The sequence below is a fragment of the Malaya genurostris genome, chromosome 1 (genome assembly GCF_030247185.1).
Source record: "Malaya genurostris strain Urasoe2022 chromosome 1, Malgen_1.1, whole genome shotgun sequence".
NCBI lineage: Eukaryota > Metazoa > Arthropoda > Insecta > Diptera > Culicidae > Malaya > Malaya genurostris.
Window position 1 is genome coordinate 16,174,070 of NC_080570.1, and position 23,343 is coordinate 16,197,412.

At 37.1% G+C, this 23,343-nt stretch overlaps 2 protein-coding genes and 1 non-coding gene across 4 annotated transcripts; 1 reads left to right on the top strand and 2 right to left on the bottom strand.

Moving 5' to 3' along the window:
• Positions 1 to 1,025: 1,025 nt before the first annotated feature.
• LOC131433384 (RING finger and transmembrane domain-containing protein 2) lies at positions 1,026 to 20,684 on the bottom strand. 2 transcript variants are annotated; one of them, XM_058600101.1, is made up of 4 exons: positions 20,455 to 20,684; positions 18,193 to 19,911; positions 17,904 to 18,119; positions 1,026 to 1,895 (listed from the first exon to the last, which is right to left on the bottom strand). In XM_058600101.1, the coding sequence occupies exons 2-4, from the start codon at positions 19,798 to 19,800 to the stop codon at positions 1,662 to 1,664; spliced, it is 2,058 nt and encodes a 685-aa protein (XP_058456084.1). In that variant the 5' UTR covers positions 19,801 to 19,911; positions 20,455 to 20,684; the 3' UTR covers positions 1,026 to 1,661. The 2 variants fall into 2 exon arrangements, with proteins under 2 accessions (XP_058456084.1, XP_058456085.1); XM_058600102.1 differs by having other exon boundaries at positions 18,193 to 19,931.
• Positions 6,734 to 8,539, bottom strand: LOC131433410 (RING finger protein 150-like). Its single transcript, XM_058600103.1, has 2 exons — positions 8,430 to 8,539; positions 6,734 to 8,357 (listed from the first exon to the last, which is right to left on the bottom strand). Exons 1-2 carry the CDS (start codon positions 8,441 to 8,443, stop codon positions 7,787 to 7,789), a joined length of 585 nt encoding a protein of 194 aa, XP_058456086.1. The 5' UTR covers positions 8,444 to 8,539; the 3' UTR covers positions 6,734 to 7,786.
• Trnai-aau (transfer RNA isoleucine (anticodon AAU)) lies at positions 17,609 to 17,682 on the top strand. Its single transcript has one exon. It is a non-coding gene; the product is annotated as a tRNA-Ile (tRNA).
• Positions 20,685 to 23,343: the final 2,659 nt, after the last annotated feature.

The following is a 23,343-nucleotide window of genomic DNA, read 5'->3' on the forward strand; positions in this document are numbered from 1 at the left end:
GTTCAGAGATAATGATTTTGAAGAGAGTAATGAAAACCGTGGAAGTCAAAAAAGTTTGTAGACGCCGATATTGGAAGAAGATGATACTTCTAGTTAAAAGCGAATGGCAATGTAACACAACAAACAATTTCTGACCGTTCAGAAGCTATGGGAAAAGTGTCGAAAATGGATGCCACATTAATTGAAAAAAATTCAGTTGGCAAACCGAGAAACACTTGCGAAATCTTACTTCAAAGACACAAAAAAATAGTTTTGTTTCAAATTGTTACTGACGATGAAATATGGATTTATTTTAAGAATCATAAACGGAAAAAAATCCGGGACAAACATCAACATCGACTGCAAAACCAGATCGATTCGTCAAGAAGAAAGGTGTAGTTCTAGAACCTGGTGAAACTGTTAATACTAATCGCTACAGAACACAACTGATTAATTTGAAACCTTGAATTGATTGAAAACCGACCAGAAGCCAGAAGACACGGAGAAGTAATTTTTGTCACACGACAATGCGCCTGCACACAAAGCAAAACCGGTTCAGAATATAATCAAAGCACTTAGCTGGGAGCTGCTACCCCACCCGTCGTATTCACCAGACTTATCCCATTGCGACTATCATTTGTTTTCATCGATGGACTCTCATGAATTTCCATAACATTATCAATAGTTTCGTCCAAGTTTCATGTATTGATAAACTTCCGTTATTCTTCGGTTACGCACAGGAAAATCCAGTTTATTTTAAACAACGTTTAATGACCTTCTGATAACAAAAATCACTTTTACATTCAAGAGTAAGACTGTCCTAACCAAACATCGGTTGAATCATGTCACGATTTTGTATTGTCACCATAGAAAAAAAATGAAATAAGCCGGAATTCGTATATTTTTGCAGCACGTCCCATCGCTGTTACGCATGTGTATAAATCCAATGAAAGACGTGACTCGCTCTCCAAACAGGCAAACAGGGAGGGTTTCTTTGATCAGTCTAGTGGACAAGTTTTGTATATTTTTTTTTGTAGCTAACAATGTTGAAACTATTAACATTTTTCTTTATTTGGAAAATTATATTCATGTAGCTTTATCCATAGTGTGCCGCAACGGCTAACCGGTCAGCAGAGGGCCTTCGCCAACCGCTCACAACTCGAGCAATCTTTCACCAATTTAAAACTTCGACACGCTGCGCACTTTGAAAGTCACTCTTCTTCTCTTCGATTTGCCAAAAAAAAAAATCTCTCGTTACGCCATCAGCAAACACACTGGCAAAATTTACTTTGCCCGCTCGATTATAGTTACTGTTTATCATTAACACTAGACACAATAGTTGTTATTTATTACACGATTCGTGTGGAATAGAATGCATATATAAACTAAATAAAACTTATCGTAAGACCAGTTAATTTCTATTCAGCTTCATCATAATAATAAAGTTCAAAACAAATAAATGATCTTAAACGGTAGGAAGCTCTCTGGATCGCTGGAACAGCGAGCACCTGCTTCCAAAACTATACCGCATAAATTTTGTATCACGTGTCATAAAACAATGGATAATAAATCTGCAACTGTAGAAACCAATTCGCATTACCGTCAAACATATCGAAAGCAAATTATTTCACTTGCCCGAAAAAGAACAAACGATTATGCGTGCACATTTCTCCGACTAGTATTTAGTACAATTGCAGGAAAAACGTGGTTGCCCCGTCCCGATAGGACGGATCGTCAACGATCTTGGCCCGACACAGCGGGCACGTCTGTTCCCGGTCGAACCACGTCCCGACACACAGTTCGCAGAAAATGTGATTACATTCCAGAAGCACTGGCGAATTGAAGTTATCGTGACAGATCGGGCACTGGCCACCGCAAGCTTGCAGCTGCTCCTTCGATGGAATGGTTCCGTAACTCTGAAAGGTAGAACAGAAAAAAATGAGGTCAACATTAATCGTGAAAACAATCGTAAGGATATGAATTCAAGAACCATGAAAAGCCGCCCGATTTGTCCGAACCACTCGAACGGTAACGAGATCCAGACCAGCTTTCGAGATTGATCCTGGCTCTGATCTCCAGTGCCGGCCGTTGAAGAGGATCGTTCGCCTGCGAAGGATTCACTGAGATCTGCCATTTCTTCAAATCAAAAACAAAACTACATCAGCTGATTGCTGACCAGCAGCTACCACTGAACTGAAGTCCTGTTGATTCGTGAATCATACGATGAAGTAGCACGACGTGACGGCATTGGTAAGCGATTAGCACGGCTCAGTAATCACCGAAGAGTTACAAAAAAAAAACGAACCAATCCAAGCAGCCGACAACGAACACTCTGCGCTTCTTTCTATACAGCTCTGTCAGCCAGCCAATGGTTTGTTGAACGGGGAACGCTTATTATTCGTTGCCTTGCCAATATTACGAGCGAATGGTTCACGAAGTAAGCGGCGACGGACTACACATCCGCGGTATGCAGTTTTTTTTCGCTCGCTCGCTCGCAGCTGACGGATCGGATTATTTTCACTTTCATTGTTTGATTTTTCGGTAGTAAAAGGCGAGCAAATCGAGTTTGGTTTGTAAACGAGGGATGCTCAGTTTATCGCCCATCTATCTTTCTCCTAAAGTATTACTTATCTTTGCAGTTTCGAAAAATGAATCACGTAAAATCAGGAAAAGTTAGAAACAAAACGTCAAAAACGTCAATGTGATATTTCGGAACAATCCAAGTAACCTTTGCAGCGAGGTCGCCAGCAACCGCTCCGTCGCTTTGTGGTGACCATGGGTGTGGATGGAATGGAATATGGGGCAACCGAAAATCTGCAAAGCACACCAATGATTTAACACTGAACTGCGTCGCATATGGTTGGCACTGTTTCCACATTGATATTATTTATTGGTTTGAGAACCGCCTCGATCGTGGATACGAGAAGCCGATTAGTGGCACTTACGGCACTGGAAGCGGTGACCAGTGTGGAGTGGAGAGCCCCGAAATCATTTGCTTGCGAAATGCGTCTATAACGTGCGTTATATCTAGGATGGATTGCAAGATCTTTTCAAATTTCAAAGCGAGCTTGGAACTACCTATAGCGAAAACGTCGAATGGAATCAGATGCAACTTAAAGCGGTGTTTTGATCTCTTTATTTGATGCCGACTCATCACTTTGGTTGAAGCAGAAATCAAAACATTGATTGCGGTGTTTGGATGGTCTAATATGATAATGTTTGCATGTAATCAAGTAAAATTGAATAATGGTAATTGATGGCGTTGATATTTGATCGGTGAGTTCCGATATGAAATGAATTGAGTGATTGTGGACGATGAAGAAATATGCGTTGGAGACATTCAAGCTAGTACAAAATTGTGTGTAAAGAATATACGTTGAAGTTGGGCCCAAATCAACTTTGCGTACGGTTTTGCGTGAAAGAATAACTGAAGGATTCAAGCTCGAACGCAAGTGCCCATGAGTGACTAAACTGAAGATGGATTCACGTAAAAAAACTTTTCTGACTTAGTTATATTTCGCAGTTAAATTTCTTCTAGAATTAAAAAAGAAACAAACATTGCGCCACACTGGTTTTACCCCCTCTTCGCTCTCGCAGATAATTTTGGAATCATTTCTGTAATATCCCGAGATGCCAGATAAAAATTTCAAATATTTTCTGACAAAAAAAGCTTGCAAAAGTCTGTGAATCAAAAATAAAATGTCCGTGTGCTTTAAATTTTCTATAAAGTGTATGATAGACACAAAACTAATTTGGCAAAAAAACGTGCTTAATCCACCTAGCAGTGAGATGATACCTTTTTCATCAATTCGCATGTGTTTTTTGCATGTATATTCTTCGGTGTTTCAGATTTCATGACATTATTCTAATTAGAAATTTCAATCACCCATTACTCTGTAATTTCGAAACTGCAAATCGGATCGAATTTGAATCTAAAAGTGTGACAATCGATTAAACATTCAATGATATGTCGAAGTAAGTTCCACTTCAGAGTTTACGGTAATTTAAGGCTCTTCCAGAGCCGGTATTCAGGAACCAGCATAACCCAAACCGATTCGTATGGCCATATGACGAATAAATTGCAATAGTTTTGAGTCCAACTTTCAAGCTTTTTGGAATTGTCATCTTCTATATCGGCTTGAATTTTAAAAACTTATCATACTGTAATTCCAGAATCGGAAGTCAGAACTGGATAAAATTAATTAATTTTGTATGGGACTATAAGTTTATTTTAATTTGAATTTTTGTTTCTGAAATTCGATTTGGCTTTTTTTGAGAAAACGATTGAGCTTTGAGAAACGGTTCGATACAATACGATAATCACACTGTAACCCCGAAACCGGAAGTTGGATCTGACTGAAAAGAAAGATGTTTTATAGAATCTTAAAATTTTTTATTTGAATCTTAGATGATTCTTAGACTTCATTTGAATCTTAGATCGGTTCAGCCATCTACGAGAAAATTGAGTTACACAATTTCAATTTCGTTTCACCTATCATCCTGTAGTTCCAGAACTAGAGGTCGGAACCAAACAAAATTCAGGAACCTTGTTTGGGAGCATACGACTTTTCATATGAATCTGTGTTCGTAGAAAACGGTTGAGTCATCTCCTATAAAAATTGAGTGAAATTATTTGTCACACACGCATTTGCCGATCTCGACGAACTGATTGGGTGTTATGTTCTTACAGCATTTATTGCTGTAAGTAGTTTGAAACAATATAATTATGGAATTGCTTTCAACTCGAAAATGTTGCCATCATCTGGTTTACATATGTCATATTCGAACAATTATGTTGCCAAAAACGAACCGTGCTAAAATCCGTCCGAGGCTAAATGTCATAAAATAGGATGCTGTACACAGTACTTAGAAACAATTGTATGTAACAGTATAAAAAATCGTGTTTCACGTTGATCCCAAACATTGCCCGGTGGGAAAAAATCTATGAAAACCCGCAAAGAATTATGTAACTCATGAACAAATCGATATAGGTCAACAAACTAAAGCGTTTCTTATGTAAAAATGTTCAAGGAATTCAATGGAATACTTAAAAATGGCCGCACAAATCGCAATCCTGCTTGTTTTTCCCCAAATGTACAGCAGTTTTGGGGTTTCCTATAACATTCGCTCTGTAACTTGAAAAGAAGTCGAGTGCGGTATTCTGGAATAGCATACTTTCATGTGAAAAAGTCTGGAGAATCGATTAGAAGAACCCACACTGGCCGCACGAAACGTTTTGGATGACTATTTTACACCATTTTCTCCATTTTATGGTATTATATTGTAAATTGGTCTTAAATCATGGTAAAACTTATTGGAAGTTTACTAAGTCTAGCTTATCTTATGTAAAAAAGTCTGTAGAACCGAACGGAAGAACCTACACTGGCCGCACGAAACGTGTTGGTGGCTATTTTACCCAAATTCCTCCAATATGTGAAATTTTCATCTCAATCACCCTTAAGTCTTAAGCGAACCACGTTGAAAGCATACAAAAACTATCTTATATTATGTGAAAAAGTCTGGAGAATCGAGTGGAAGAGCCTACACTGGCCGCAAGAAACGCACTGGTGACTATTTTACCCCATTTCCAATATTTTATGGTATTTTATTGTAAATCGGTCTTAAATCATGGTAAAACTTATTGGAAGTTTACTAAATCTAGCTTATCTTATGTAAAAAAGACTGGAGAACCGAACGGAAGAACCTACACTGGCCGCACGAAACGTTTTAATGACTATTTTACCGATAAATAGAAAAATCGACTTTTTACTGGAGGCAGATAGATAATTTTCGTCTTCAACAATATTGTAGTTATTGCAATTTTTGGCAACCTCGCAGAAGAAAACTTTTCACTCACTATAATCGTTAACTCATTATTCGATAGTATTACTGAGCGGTTTTCAAAAAAATCAGTTTTCTCATTCTAACTTTTTTCATACTAATTCTAGAGATGTATGTTTAACAGTGTTAGATTTTGTAAAAACTCATAAAATGGTAGAGAACTTCAAAGCTCTATGGCAAGTTTTGAAATAGTCATGGATAGTTTTTTATAAAAAAAATGATCATATTTCGTACTTAATTATTTCAAAAAGTTGCAGATCATACCACTTTAGTTTAAAAGTACTTTCAATTTACATCAAAACCTTGAATCAATGGTTTGTATCTGATATAAGCAGTAGCGGTGCCTTCAAAAATCGTTATTTTGGTACGATTTGGTTTCATGCCGCTGGTCCCAAATCGTGCAGGAATGGTAAGCGGCCAATTCTGCGGATTCCGTCCGATCGAAACCTTCGCTTTGAAAGACCAAGGAAGAGATGAAGGGTGAAAAGGAAATGACAAACAAAAAAAAAGTATCGTACACGGCTGTTAAACAATGGCTAATTGTGCAAAAGAAGTTTGCAAATCTGATTGTTTGGCAGATTGCACACTGGAATTGATACCATTCCGACTCAAATTGGACATTTCACCGGCATGATAGCCACCATTGCCGGTCGCCTCCATCTCCATAGTTCTCCGGGGTAAGATAAAAGATAATGAAGAGAGGAAATGTTGATGCTTTGCCTACTTTCCGGAAAGACGATGACTCATCATTCTCTTCCGTTGGGGGTCGTGACGTTGAAGATATGGATACATAAGAGGTTTTAGGAAGCGCTCTAAGTTAGCGATGACACCTTTTATATAATCAAACTTCGAGTTTAAATATATAATAGCGTTTATAAACACGATTGAAAAATAATGAAACGATCTCATCGGTATCCAACATGCTGCGAGGCACTGCTTATGTATATGTATTGTTTTTTTTTTGTCACCATGTAAGAGACCGGGAAACGGCCCTTATCACAGCTTTTCCATCGAGTTCCAGCACCATACGCAAAAACACCATGCGCTGTCAGATGATGCGGACAGAAAATTCCTTCCGACAGGGGGTAAACTCCGTATTTAGATACCAGTTCCCGGCATTGCATATTTACTGGATGGCTGGTACGTTTCTCAATCCGTTTAACCGATGTAAACACGCAAACCGATATTCCGTCAGCAGTCCAAACTTAATTCTAACACCAGGAAAACCGCATAATTTTGTAATTTGACCCTTTCACAAAAAAATTTGACGTAAGCAAAAGTTTTTCACTCCCGACGCGCAGGCCTACTGCGATCCTTCTAAAGATTGCAAATATGATTGTTACTGCTTTTTAAGTAGTCTGCAAAGACTGCTTGGATTGTTGACAAAAAAAACTAATCTGTACGCTCTACCTTTTTTTGATGGCTAGCGTTTCATTAATTTTTAGACTCCTTTCAGTGAAACACCCAATGGAACTTATCTCGTATTCAGTGCTGTGTATTCTCTATCAATCAGTGAAGACAATACCCACCACATTGTTTCAGATTTTATTAAAGTTAATATGAACTATGTTATATTACAATATGATACAATCCTGTCAGTTCGATTTGGATCGAGAGATCAGTAAGGACATTACCAATCGGAATAATCCATAAATGTGTTGGCACAGTAGGGTCCGATTTGAGCTCATTCTTAATGTTTAAGTTGAACTGCTATGTACTGACGAGTGGAGAGAACGAACGCTGATACATAAAACTATCTTTTTTCAGTGATTAAAAATGCCAGTCGCAAACGATGACCTTCAAATTAATCGAAAAAAAATATTACGAATACCTCCGAACATATAGTTTGACAAGTTTTACGCTATCGTTGTATGGAATCAGTCATTGTTGTACTCTTCTGACAAGGAATTTTTTAGGAAACTTTAACAAAACCACTAAAAACTAATAACAACAATTGCTCTCTGCTCTAACCCATGACATCATAATCTAATTCGTACAAATCTACAGCGGTTTCATCAAAGGCATCGTCGTTGTCTGTGAGAAAATCATCCAAATCATTTTGATCATCTCCTTCCATAAACTCCAGTTCTTCCAAAATATTTGCATCATCTTCTTCAACACTGAAGAGACCATCATCGCTATCTGCTTCTTCATCAGACGGCACCAAGACGTCTTCCGGTTCATTTTCGATGTTCGCATCATACAAGAGATCATCATAGTCATCATCCGGTTCTTCATCAGAGAATATGCTCGAAAAATCCAAATCGTCCATACTGTCGTGAACAATATATTCAATACTATCCGCCTCATCATTGGTCTGGGCGGATGAAATGGAAACTTCGTCGTCGTCGTCGGGTTCATCTTCTTCGTAAAATGCATTGCCGGTAAGTCGTGGAGGAGCTCCTGTAGGAACCCTACATGTGGGGCACCTGTTGTTGACTCTAAGCCACCGATCTATGCAGTCGATGTGAAATTGATGACTACACTGTAGTACCTTAATTCGTTCCGTCAGCGGATCTAAACAAACAACACACTCACTGGACGTGTGTGGCAGATGGAGAAAATATTTTCTGAGAATCACGAAATATCAAGTTATGTTGTAATTTTACCTGATTGTTGACATGATTAGCACTATGAAAATCTAATCAAGGAACAAACAAAATAAAGAAAAAGACATTCAACTTTACTTGAAGTACTTCTCATGTGAAACTGTGCGTTGCCAGAGCTGCCAGATGACATCTCAAAAGCACACCGATATAAAAAAAACCACTGCACAGTGGTCCGGATCCACAATTTAGGGGGACAAAAACATTTGTGGCTTAGCCTTATACTTTAGAGCTATGATGTCTTTGGAACAAATGATCAGTGAAAGATAAACCATATTATGAAGCATATGGTATTAGAGTGGTTCTAATTATTAGGGTGATCCAAAAATTATTTTCCGTATGTGTTGAGATAGAGGACTGCATCCTTCGGCAAAATTGTAGGAAAACTTATATCAAGCAACTTTGCCGAAAACACTATTGTAGTATCTCTAACGGTTTTAGTGTTACAGCTATTTTAATAGATCAACTTAGGGTGTTCCTAAAAAAATCAGATTTTTTGCTCTAGCTTTCTTAATATTCACTTCTCGATTTTGGTGTCTTTGAATATCTTTTAGAGTTGAAACCAATTTTTTCATGACTAGCGCATTCAGGTAGCGTTTTCTGAACCGAAGTTATGAGCAAAACTAGTTCAAAAACAGATCATTTTTAAACTGCTATATCTAACATTGGAGCAAACGAAAAAAAAATCGGTTTGTTTCATTTGATAGAAAATACTTTCGAGCATGTTTATAGAAAAAATGGCGGAGGAGATATTTTTTTAAATTTTTTAAATTGTGTTCAAACATTGGGTTTTTTCATTGAAAAATGCCCTTTCATGTAAGACATTTATTAGCTATACATATTAAAATAAGGTATTGCTGTCTTCTAGCGTGTTAAAATTAAAAATGTTAATTCAGCTGTATAATCGGGAAGATGGTGTACACTCACGTTTATTGTTACTCTATTCGATAATGCTATTACAGGATCAGACGTTAAAAGAAATCGTTTGAATACATCCTCTAGATTCACTAAACGATTGAAGTTCTGCGGATGGAACTGCCTATACTTGCGAATTGATTTATTTCGACTCTCTTGCACTTCCTTACTGTACATACCAATAGGAAGCAAAGCATGTTTTATAATTGCAGTCCCATGCACCAGAAGTTTATGCACGGTTGGCGACAGAGCATACCATCCATACAGCTCCACAAAACGAATTCTCCTGGAAAGCAGGTACCGAAATCTTCACATTGCTGTTTATCAACGTTAAGATTATAAAAAACCATTCAAGTATATTTCCATTTAACTCGATGATTTGGGCTACTGTGTTATATTCTTTGAAAAATCTACGGGCCCAGATACCATCATTCGAGTTGCCGCCTCCAGGTAATGGTTCACCAATGCTAGACCCTGTCAGCTTGGAGCGAAATCAATCTTCAGTATAGGAACGCCATCACACGGCATCACATTCAACATATCATGTCAATTGTGTGGGTGCGCAGTGCTGCTATTTTGGCACGCAAGATTTTGACGTTTATCTTCCCTACTTCAATGTACGAGATTCGATGCGGACTCACCTGAGGGCACCATGCTCGCAAAAAAGGATGTTTCCAATGATTTATTCTAGAAATGTGCGTTTATCTTTTTAATATGATGTCTTTGCTAATACGTAACCCTAGCTGCTCTTTTAATGCCGTTAGAATGTTTGTCTCTTGCTCCTTGACATGCTGATTTTGTCGGGACACCCGCCATGTCGGTTTCTCAATGTGCTAACAATAACTCACTTTTAGCCAAAGTTCCATAGATCGAATCATTGCGTGCAGAAGCGAAATTCCAAATTGATATTTGTTTGGATTATTCTCATTTGTTTCAGTTCTTGAAAAATTCAGAGCTTTTCCTGAGCGCTTGCATATGTACCAAGCTTGGGAGTGTATGCCTGTTATGTCGTTCAACACTTTCGTATCGTTCAGGCAGAACACTAGCTTCGTTGATACAAATACTTTCCCCAGTACTGTGGGAGAAAGCTCTGCAATTTCTGCATTTACTTTGTCCACTTCCTGCTGTTAGTTCCGTGTTTTCCTTTTGAAAGATTATTATTCTGGGCAGCAATGGGAAACAGATGAAGGATAATTGTTGTTCCAGATTATCCAGCATTCTCGCTCAACAATCAATCGCAAGGGAACCAAACAGATAGCAAATATTGTACAGTAACGAAGCGTAAGAGAGTCGAAATAAATCAATTCGCCAGTATAGGCAGTTCCATCCGCAGAACTTCAATCGTTTAGTGAATCTAGAGGATGTATTCAAACGATTTCTTTTAACGTCTGATCCTGTAATAGCATTATCGAATAGAGTAACAATAAACGTGAGTGTACACCATCTTCCCGATTATACAGCTGAATTAACATTTTTAATTTTAACACGCTAGAAGACAGCAATACCTTATTTTAATATGTATAGCTAATAAATGTCTTACATGAAAGGGCATTTTTCAATGAAAAAACCCAATGTTTGAACACAATTTAAAAAATTTAAAAAAATATCTCCTCCGCCATTTTTTCTATAAACATGCTCGAAAGTATTTTCTATCAAATGAAACAAACCGATTTTTTTTTCGTTTGCTCCAATGTTAGATATAGCAGTTTAAAAATGATCTGTTTTTGAACTAGTTTTGCTCATAACTTCGGTTCAGAAAACGCTACCTGAATGCGCTAGTCATGAAAAAATTGGTTTCAACAAACTCTAAAAGATATTCAAAGACACCAAAATCGAGAAGTGAATATTAAGAAAGCTAGAGCAAAAAATCTGATTTTTTTAGGAACACCCTAAGTTGATCTATTAAAATAGCTGTAACACTAAAACCGTTAGAGATACTACAATAGTGTTTTCGGCAAAGTTGCTTGATATAAGTTTTCCTACAATTTTGCCGAAGGATGCAGTCCTCTATCTCAACACATACGGAAAATAATTTTTGGATCACCCTAATAATTAGAACCACTCTAATACCATATGCTTCATAATATGGCTTATCTTTCACTGATCATTTGTTCCAAAGACATCATAGCTCTAAAGTATAAGGCTAAGCCACAAATGTTTTTGTCCCCCTAAATTGTGGATCCGGACCACTGTGCACTGACAAATGTTGCGAGTCACACGCTTAAATACACTGACAAAAATAGACCCATATGAATCATGTGGAGAAAATATCTTCAATCGGCATAATTAGAAAATACAAAAAAGATACACATTGACAGTTAATTTTCTGACGCATATGACGGATCTAATACCACGAATTAAATGCCAGTTCATTTTGTTAATATATTAAACATTTAAACAAGAAAAATATGAAGTTAATCACCAATTTAGTTTGAGTTGGAGCGATCACCACTGGTGGCTACTCCGTTACTGATCGGGATTGGCTGGAGTTGTACAGAGAATTCCTAGATGATCAAACTTGAAACTGGCATCAGAGTTGCCATTTTAAAATCTGTGTTTCAACTCGAGAAATCTGTGTACCACATGTGTAGTATATTTTCGACATCCCGAGTGAACGTTTCAACAATATCCGATGCTGAAGTCCTGAAGAATGCTTTGATTAACAGTTCTTTTACGAGAAAACCGGAAGAAAATTTTAAATATTACCGCGTAATGAATTAAAACTTTCCTATTTTCTATCTAAATGAAATTGCCTCCTACAAAATAAACGAGTGAATAGGATGTAGAAAAAAATAGTTGATTCGTTGTAGTGACATATTGTATAAATTATATAAAATCAAATCACCAAACAAAGATGAACAAATTGAGCGTACGTCTTGATTTTTCGTATTTTCAATTTATTAATTACCGTTCCAAATGGAACATTGTAATCTAAACGGATCTTCACAATAGTTGATTTTTATCATTCAATTTATAATCTTGAAAGACAAGCAGTAACATGAAAGATCACATTGTTGAAAAATTAGAAATTATTTTTGAAAATAACTGTTTGTTGAATGAAGAGATAATTTAGTAAAATATAATAATCAGATTTGAAAACGCCGAAAAAAATCTGATAATTGAAGGAAAATAGATACTCCTACAATTGTTGCCTTTCACGGCATGGAATCAGGAACCCAATGGATCTATTTTTGATGTTACCAGATTTGCAATAGGTGTTTTTATTTTATAGTTTCAGAGTTCGCAAACATGTTTGTAAAATATTTCACTAAAATTTTGTTAAACTTTTCATCAACATTTTCCAAATAAATTGTATGTCATCATGCGATTTTTTTAGCGTATAATGCTACAAATGTTAAATGCTTTTATAATTAGTAAAAAAACCTGTTTTAATCCACTTGGTGGTGTGTTGATGCGTTTCCCGTATTACTCATATTCTTATGTATAATAATGTGGTGTTCTTCCAATTGATGTTTTTGTTAGGAGTTTTGTTTGTTCAATAGGGATTACTCTATTGTCTGAAAGTTGTTTCGACAGTGCGAAGTCTTCAGTCTCTACTCAGTATTGTTTGGCAAATCATCATAAATAGGGTAATTCCAGAACAAAGTTTTTTAATCGTGGAAACTTATTTTCAAAATCAGTATTCAATTCAAATTTTTACCGCAAAATTATCTTCAGTGATGAGACGCATTTTTGGTTGAATGCATAAGTTAACAAGCAGAATTGTAGTATTCGGATCAAAGATATTCCGCACGTCATTCGAGAGTTCCGAATAAAAAATATTGTAGGAAAACAATACGATTTCCTTTGACCATTGAAAAATATTTTCATGTATTGTTATACACTATTCGATTAATTGTGAACATGCTTTTCACAATAGAATGTATAGGTTTTTAAGTATCATAACAATTCATATCATAAAATTTTCTTGGAAAACAATTGAATGTACAGTTTGGATATTGTTTGAAACACCACGTGTACAATGAATTCAATTGTGAATCATAGAAACAATATATTGAATAGTTGGATATGAAAAAATGTTATCAAAATACAATAAAATGTATTGTAATCCACAGATCTAATGGTGAATCAATTGTTTATGCTGTAAAATCAATGGTTTATTTTTTTTACGGGATGCATATCGGTCCTTATTTTTTTAAAAATGAGGAAGGACGACGCGTTACCGTAATTACACGTGATTATCGATACAGAACCATGATCAATGAATTTTGTTGGTAAATCCTCAAGATATGGATGTGGATGGAATGTGGTTTCAATAGGATGATGCCACTTGCCATACCGCGGCCGAAACAATCGACATACTGAAAGAACAATTCAACGACAACATTCGTCCTTATTCTGAATAACGTCGTATCGTTTTTTCCCTCGTATTGCATTTGTATTCCCCATAAAGCTAGCAAAATTAAAGGTAGCTATGATTCGATCGAACCACATTCGATCGAAAAATCAATACGTCGTTATTCAGAATAAGGGCGATTATTTCGAAAAATGGACAGGTGAATTGGCCTTCGCGTTCGTGTGATTTGACGCTATCAGATTTTTTTTGGGATACGTGAAGTCATTGGTTCATGTGGATACGATTGATGCTTTGAAACCCAATATTCAACGTGTCATTTCTAAAATACACTTTCAAATGCTTGAAAAAGTGGTCGAAATTAAACCTCCAGAATGACATTGTGAGAAATAGTCGTGGCGGCCATATGCCCGAAATCATATTCAAATGTTAAATGCCAAGAAATTGCTACCAAATAAAAAAATATGACCATTTCATAATTTGGCATGTGATCAGCAAGTTCTTTAGATAATAGAAAAACAAAAAAGTTTGTTTGTACATTTACTGGTATAACCTACAAAATTGAACAGTTCTCAGATCGGTTAGGTCTTCTCGAAAAAAAAAAACGGAGTGAGTTCTACTATTGCATGTGCTTCCGGAACTGGTATGGTCATTAACTAACATGACCTACATATACTTAGGGCTTTATCACGCGATTTTTATGCAGTTTTATTTTACGCAGTTTTTACTCGAATATCCGTTTTTATAAAGCGGATCTCCGAAGTTTAGCAGTCTCTTTTTGTGAATTTTCTTAGTTGTGCGGTTTCCATGTTTTGTCTTAGAATTGCAAGAAACATCGAGATCTGGTGTTATCCTGATTTTTTTCAAGTCAGCTTTCCAACACTCAGAAAATTGTCGATCTTTTTCTAAAAAATATTTTTCGAGATTACACCAGACCTCGACGTTTCACGAATTTCTAAGATATTTGGCAACCAAAAAAAAAAAAAAAATGTCTAGTTTTGCGTTTTTTACAGGGATTTCTGAAGTTTACACGGATTTTCAAAGTTATTACGTTTTAGTCAAATTCAGAAGATTTTATACGATTTCGGAGTTTTGTGACAATCGATCGAGCCATCTCAGAGAAAAGTGAGTTCCTTTTTGGAATGTATGATCACTATTTTTGGATCTTCAGAAATTGAAAACCGGGAACTAGAATAGTCGGAATCTTACGTTTTTTTTTGTCTTGCCGCTTTTAGTGACATTTAGCAGAACGTTTTCAACACTCTTCACATTGTAATTCCGAAACCGGAAATCGGATCTGGATGAAACTCAGGAGTTTTGTAAGAGATCATAAGACTGTTCATTTGAACCTTAGTTTATATAAATCGATCACGCCCTCTCTGAGGAAAGTGACTAAGAAACTAAGATTTAAATAAAATTAAGAAAGTTTTTATAGGCCTACAAGACCTCTCATTTGAATCTAAGCTTGTTCAAATCGGTTCAGGTATCTCTAAAAAAGTGTTTGTTTTGACACATGACTCTATGTACATGTCGAAAATGTCTTCTGCTGTTCCTTCATTTCGAGCGCGCATTAAAAAAAAACGATGGATGGCTTAATCTTCAATTCTTATTAGTAATTCTTCCTGATTGAAGCCTGCTACAGTGTAAATTTTATGTAAAAAGGTCGAGCTGTTCCTGAGATATGGTTGTTCAAAGTGGGATATGTTTCCCAAACTAGTAGAACAGCTTGACCGATTTAAACAAATATAGCGTATTATAATTTGATTTGAGCGCCGTTAAGAAAACTTAACAAAAAAAATACATTTTCCAAACAAATTAAAAAAAAATAAAAGCGGCGTTCCAAAGAGAACTAAAAAAAATTAGTTTTTATTTGTTCCAAAGTCAATTCCCGAGGCTCTACAATGCTCTACAATGTCGATACTCAACACGGTTTCATGCCTAACCGCTCTACAACCACAAATTTAATATCGTTTTCGTCTAATGTGATTGATGCAATGTCTAAAGGTTTACAAACGGACGTTATCTATACAGATTTTTCTTCCGCTTACTATATAATCAATCACGACATCACGGTTGCTAAATTGGATTCAATTCGAACATTCTTCGTTGGTTACATTCATATCTCAGAAATCGTCGTTTAGCAGTTGAAATTGACGATCATACTTCCGAAGTGTTCCGCACATCATCCGGAATACCACAGGGAAGTCAATATTAATAATATTAATATTTTTACTGTACTTCAATCATGTCAATCTTGCTCTGGAAGGTCCTTGCTTATCGTTTGCAACTTAGAAGACACAGCCTTTCTCCAGCGGCAATTGTTATTCTTCGCAGAGTGGTGTAAAGTTAACCGTATGATTGTAAATACCGACAAGCGATACAACGCAGATTTGTTCGCTTCGCTCTTCGCCGATTGCTGTACACCGACCCTCATTAACTAACTAGCTATGAAAGTCGCGGGTTATTATTCGGTCTCGATACATTACAAGTACGACGGGATTTATCACGTGACTGTCCCGGTTTGCTCAATTAAGTTAATATTAATGTGCGACCCTGAGCTCTCCGCAACAGAGCTTTTCTTCGACTTCCTTTTCGACGTACCCACTATGGCGCAAACGATTCTGTTATTGGTTTACAGGGATCGTTCAACCGTGTATCATCTGGGTATGATTTTAATGTGTTACGAAGCAGAATACGTAAAAATTTTCTTCTTCTTTATAATGAATTATCATTAGGATGAATGCACACCTCTGCGAAAATAACTTGTCCAAATTTGATCGATCCGAACTCGATCCGTAGTTTTGAAATAAAAAAAATCGTCTCCCGTACCCTACGCTTTTTTTCTGAATCCAAACCCGACTACCTCTACAATCAAGTCAGATTCTTTGGCGTATCAGGTAAGCACCTACTTTCGAATCGAATTACTGTATCACGACCAAATTCTTCTTTTCTTGAGCCAAATAATGTCCTAATTGCAATTGAGAGTTGATTTCCACGTACACTCTTACTCTTACACTCTTAGAAGTGATTTCTCCTCAAAACAAAAGGTAAAAATGATTTCCAGTGTAGTGAAAGTGACCAATTCTCGGTTGATTTTTCAGAAGGCCGTAAGAGCAAGTGACAGTTTCTCTTTGTTCACTCTCTCTTTCGATTATTGTGATGTGATATGAAAGATTTTCTTGGATTTCACAGTTCAGTTTGAAAGTCGAAAGTTTCGGGCATAATTCTATGCAAAGAGTTAAGTGATAAACGTGTAAACCGCATGGTAATTAATAGAAGAGAGAGTAAACAAAGAGAAACTGTCAATTGCTCTTACGGCCTTTTGGAAAATCAACCGAGAATTTGAAGAATAATTTTAATTTCCGATTTTAATCTGACAATGCAGCAATTTTCTGGAAGCGTGTAATTTCATTTCACACGTGTTCGATTTCTATTACACTTAGCAACACTGCCAAATGAAGTTTCATGAACCCTGCTGTAACTTTATCTTTTCATATTACGCAAACTGAATTATCAAATTCAACCGAATCAATTATAAGATGGAAGCGAAATGCTATTAAACTGAAATAATGTCAGTATTCTGGTTATTGAAGAATTGACTTATTACAAATCTCTCAGTTTCCGAAAAAATCTTTTTTTTTAAATTTCCGATACAAATCGAAAGCTTGTGGTTTTGATTTGAGAATAATGCGACGAGTTATGAACTATTCAAAACTCAATTCTACTCAACATAGAATTACAATCACCAAGACATCATTTATAAATTTTTCTATTAAAATGAGAAAAAGTTAATTTTAGAAAGTTTTGTACGTCTGACGCGCACGCCTGCTGCGATCGCATGAAAAAAATATCCGATAAACGAAAAAGTTAACAATAAGAAACTGTCATTTGAAGTTCGACCCTTTTGCCGTGGGACGATAGCAATAGTTTATTTGACTACCAACCGCAACCAGGCTCCATAGCTCAGTTGGTTAGAGCGTCGTGCTAATAACGCGAAGGTCGTGAGTTCGATCCTCTCTGGAGCCAGACGGTTTTTTTTTTATTGCCGCACTTGTCAGTGACTCTTGTGATTCAACAATACAAGGCGAGAGAGCTCTTATCCCTGTCCAATGCACTGACTCAAAAAGTAAGGCGAAAATTGCAGTAGTCGCTTCACAATCTAATCTAGCGACAATTCACCTTTTATTCGGACCGACCGACCCTTCGAGGCAATTATCCTATTATAGCTATGATGACGCATTACTTACCGTTTTCTGTAGCAATTTGATGACGGACCGTTTGCAGAACTTGATCCGATCGAGCAGATCGGACGACTTGGCCACCATGTAAACCGCGGACAGAATAACTCCCACTATTTTCTCCGAACCGGAGTAGGATTCAAACAGGAAAATCAACCAAGGTTGGATCGGTGCTGCCGCACGGTACAGTTGCGAGAGCGATTCGGTCATTAGATAGATTTTACCCTGCAAAAATCGAAAAACCATTAGAAATTAGAATGAACGATTCGAAAAAATTGGTCAATTATGTCACACTCACTCGGCTCTTATACTCGATCACGCTTGGCGGCATAACGGTGATCAGAATCTTCGCGATGATGGTTAGCAGTTTCAGTACCAGGTCGGACATGCACACGGAAAAAAGTAACGATTTTAGGTTCTGCGGTTCGGATAGATCAGGCATAAACATAATGCTGAGGAAAATGTTCTTTCGCTCGAGCAGGAAACCAACGACAGCCAGGGCAACCACGATAAAGATTAGTTCACGCAGCAGAACCATTATCCGTTTTTGTGCCTGTTTTGATATCTCCTGCCGGACAACCCAGTTGGCATGCGAGAAGGTCATCAGCAGGGCAAGAAAGTGTATGATTCCATCCAAATGATCGTAGCATAGTTTGATAATAAGAATGAACAGAAGCGGAATGTAGCGAGCAAACGTGTCCATCATCGCACGTGCTTCCGGAATCTGATTCAGGGCTTCGTGGACCGTAGCTTCGTCTGCTGGTTGATTGTTGGAGCTGACACTGTTGCTTCGAGTGCCATTGTTCGGGTTCGGATTGGTGGGAGTGGTTGGTTGTAGCTGAAGATTATCAACTGGAATGCCATTTCCGCTACCGGATGCCCCGAGCGAAACCGGTTGACTCTGCTGTCCGGTTTGCACTTGCTGTAGTTGTTGCTGCTGCTGCTGCGTCAGATGCGGTAGATGATGGTGAACCGTCGACAGCGGCTGGTGATTATGGAAATGGTGATGGTGATGATGATAATTGAAGTTCGGCACTATCGAAGATCGTCCCATGTTGGAGCCATCCTCGTCCCCTGAATTCGGTTGGGTCCAGGAATTTTGTCGAATACCGCTGGCAATCGATGACGAAGTCGAAATTGGGAAAATTTCATTATTTGACGATCGAAGAGACGGTCCAGTTACGTTGTCCACGTCAATGACGACGTCAGTTGGATTTCCGACCGGAAGAACGATCGGAGGAGTGTTACCACCGGACATTTGCGAAACCGTACGACCCGATTGGAGAAAAAGATTACGCCTTTCGGACGAGAACAGGCTGTTCGGATTACGTGCTTGCTGCACGAAGGCAAAAATGTCATTCAACAAGTTATTGCTTAGGTTTCCTGCAACCCGGCCAGTTTCGTTACCATTTACCCGTCGGTCGGTGCCGGTGCCCGTCGATAAAATCCTAGCAAATGGAACTCTTCCGTTAAAAGTGGTCCGGAATCCGTTGCTAGCGTTGCTGTTTTGCATGCTCCCGTCGTTAGAAGTGACTGAAATTTGCCTCTCGACTAAGATAGGAATAGAGGGCTGATGGACAGTAGCTAGTACCGTGGATTCCGATGAACTTTGACTACCAAGGCAAGGGCTGCTGGATGTATGAGCAGAATTTTCCGTTATTGCCGTAACCGTAACCGATGCGATGATACTGATTGTGCTGCTGGTGTCCTCTTCCGAGGCTAATGGCGGTCTGCCACCCTCGTCAACGGTTAGTGTGGTGGTGGTGGTTTCGATGATAGCAGGAGAAGTGGCTGTAGTTGACGAAGCTGATGTTTCTAGTTTTGCAACAGGATCTACCGGTGACTGTGCTGAGGACGCTGTGCTCGAGCTCGAATGCTTCTGCGTTTCGGAACTGTTATCGGACATTTTATTCTACTGTCTGCTGTGAATTGTAGTTGTGGGTTGTCTTCAGTCGTTTGTTCTGCGGAACATTGTTTGCTGCAGCTGCTGGGTTCTCATGTTCTCATTCCATCAACACTAAAAACAAAATAGGAAAACTGATAAAAAATTACACAAATGACCATTGCTTGTAAATAATTCAAATTATAATACTTTAGTTTTACATGTCACAAAAATAAAATAAAATCTGTTGTGTTAGAAATTAAAATTCTTCTAACAGATGACTAGGATGAGAAACACTGCCGGATGGACCAGCACAGTTGATAAGGCAATGTGTGTAAATATTTTTATATTCCATTTCATAGTTTTGAAATGAATGACATCATCGCGTTTAACATTGGGAGACAGCTGTCAAAATTTTAGATTCCACACTCGCCTACTGAGTCGAGCTATCTCTTTTTTTTATTGACGAAAAATCCTTCATGGATTCCATGATTTTCGTGTTCTTGAAAAAAAAACCTCCAGGCAACATTTTGTTGAAAACTTTTTCAGATCAATGCATCACGAAAATTAATGCAAATGCAAAACAGAAACTGCTGATATGCACGGATTTAGTCAAATTCGATAGAAAAAAAACACTACAGAGCCTCGTCATCAACACTCGAATTATAGACCACTTACCTATATCTCTTGCGTATCACTTCCAGTTGATTCCAAATAGTATAAATTCAAGTTGATTCCGCGGTATCAAATGCGTAATTCACTGAAGAATGAAGTTCCACAAACAGGAAATGGGAGCGCTTAGTTGAATAAACAATAAAATAAAATCTTGCTGAAGGTTTGCACAATAAATCAAGTTTTTTCCAAAGATTTTGACACCATGATCAAACTTCGTCTTTTTCTCTCTTGTTCGCCACTGACAGTGATGTCAGATCCAATTATCAAAAGTTGACCTATTACTTCCAGGAACACAGCAAAGAAAACTATTTTTATTATTTTGTTCGCAAAACAATTGAAAAGTGCTCCAAAACTTACGCTTTAACAAATGTTATAATATGTTTGCAAATACTCAAACATCTGTAATTGAAAAATACCTACCCATTTGTGAAGAAAATTTCTCAAATTTAATCTCAAATTCATAAACAAATCAGCAATAGTGGCATCTCTGCTGAACGAGTCTGGATCTCGACGTCAGAGATGCCAGATTTACAAATGCGTTTGTGCTTCACAGACGTTTATAATTGACGACAAAAATTAAGAATGGTCCTTTTGAACAATCCAATCAGCATGGTCACCACAAGATAGCGTTATGGTGATTGTTTTGACATATCCTATGTATTCATAAAAATTGTTGACGAATTTTTCAATTTACTTGAGTTTGAAAGAATTCAGATGGCAAAACCTTACAAATATGGGTAAGAAAAACGATTATTCACGTGTTGTCATCAAACATATGATTTCAAATTGTCCTATACTCTTGACAATCTCGGATGAAATTTGAAATTTCCAGTTCACATACAGATTTGATTTAGATGATAAAACATGAGTAAATAGACTAGTCATAAAACTTTTGATCATAATTTATCAATTAATCTCAAAATCCAACCCAAAAAACAAAGAATATCCCAGATATGAAAACAGTACCCAACCTCACTTCTTCGAATTTGGTATTTCATGTTACGATTTCTCCATAAATATCAATCAAACATACCACGGAAAGTTACTGAATCATTGATGATCGATTTTTTAACCAAATTTTCACACGTTTTTGTATGTTAGTATTCGATTCATAAGAAAAAAAAAATAAAAACCCTGCCTTTTGTTCGAATCTTCAAGCAAAATCTGAAAATTATCACCATCGCTTAGTTCAAAGCTCGCCACTCATGCAGCGCAGCAATCGCAAAAGAGTTGGTTGGATTCTGCAATCGGCAAACGACAGTTCACCATCTGTCGGACATTCTCATTACCTTATACATAGAAAATTCTCGGTTGTTCAACACTCCGAATACCAAGGGGGTAAAATAAGTGGGAACGCTAATTTTGACTGACTATATCTTAGTAATTTTTCGGCCGATTTCAAAACTTTTTTACCATTAGAAAGATTAGTTCATTCGGAATAAAATCTATTTAAAACTATGGAAAACCGAATATTCTATTCAAAGTTATTATAACAAATTCCAACCAAAGTCTGTTGAAAAAAAGTGGGAACGCTTACTTTGGCTGACCATATCCAGACTCTGTCAGCTTGGAGCGAAATCAATCTTCAGTATGGGAACGCCATCGCACGGCATCACATTAAACATATCATGTTAATTGTGTGGGTGCGCAGTGCTTCTATTTTGGCGCGCATGAATTTGAAATTCCTCTTCCCTACTTCTATGTACGAGATTCGATGCGGGCTCACCTGAGGGCACCATGCTCGCAAAAAAGGATGTTGTCAATGATTTATTCTGGAAATGTGAGAGCTGGATATCTTGTTTATATGATGTCTTTGCTATATCTTAGCTGTTAGGGCATATTCAGGAGTGTTCTAGTTCTAGATGCATAATTTATGTCAGTTTTATAATTTAAATCAAGAAATTATAACAAAATAAACTGGGAGCCCCAGCAGCGTTTCATCTGTGTTTCAAATATAGAAAAAATAGAACGGCAATGTATACCAGTTTTAAATTTGGCAGTAGAACTGGTCGAATAAATAAAACTAAAACGGATTGCTGGGGACTAGGACAGGACCAGACAACTGGCTTCTTTTTCCAGAAAAATATTTCTCTTCTTATTCCGGTTGCTCCCTGCTGTAAATAATAAATGCCTCGGGATCACTGTTGCCAGTAGAGATAATTATTCATTATGAAAACTTTTTCCCCTTATAACATGCAATTATTTATCATTTGAAAACACTTAGACAAATGTTATATCGGTCAAAAATATAGCTCTGGATTCATTTTGATCAGATGTTTGTTTTGAAGAAAACGTTTAGTTGAAACAGCTTAATAAATTTTTTCTAAAACACTCAATTTTGGGTAATTAATTTTTGCAGCTTTGTTAACTAAAGTATTCGACATATTCTATTTGAAAAAAATGATAACATACAGAAGTATCCAAAGATTCGGTGCAATTCTCAACCAACATAATCAATATTCTCGTCCATATCACACTTCGTGATTTCAGGCTTTCTCTTTGTATTATCCAGTGATTGTTAAATGTACTCGTATACTTTCCGCATTGACAGGACTTAAAAACAAATTGAACTTAAATCCTATTGAAATTAATAATTTTGAAAAGATGACCCGAAAAATAAAATATCCAATATCAAGCTACATTGTTACCGACGATTCTGACAACACTTTTTCTACCACCCTGTAGTAATATTGATTTCAACAACTAGTACTTGCTTATGTCAATTTCAACCAATCACGAGCTGGTCCGAAATTGGTCCTAAAAGTGGATTAACAATTGTCAGGTCCTGTCCTAGGCTGGGGATACGTTTGTTTCAGTTTCATTTACATTATTATATAGACCACCCATATGAATCTTGCAGCTGCTGAATTTGCTCTTAGAAGTCCGATTTTG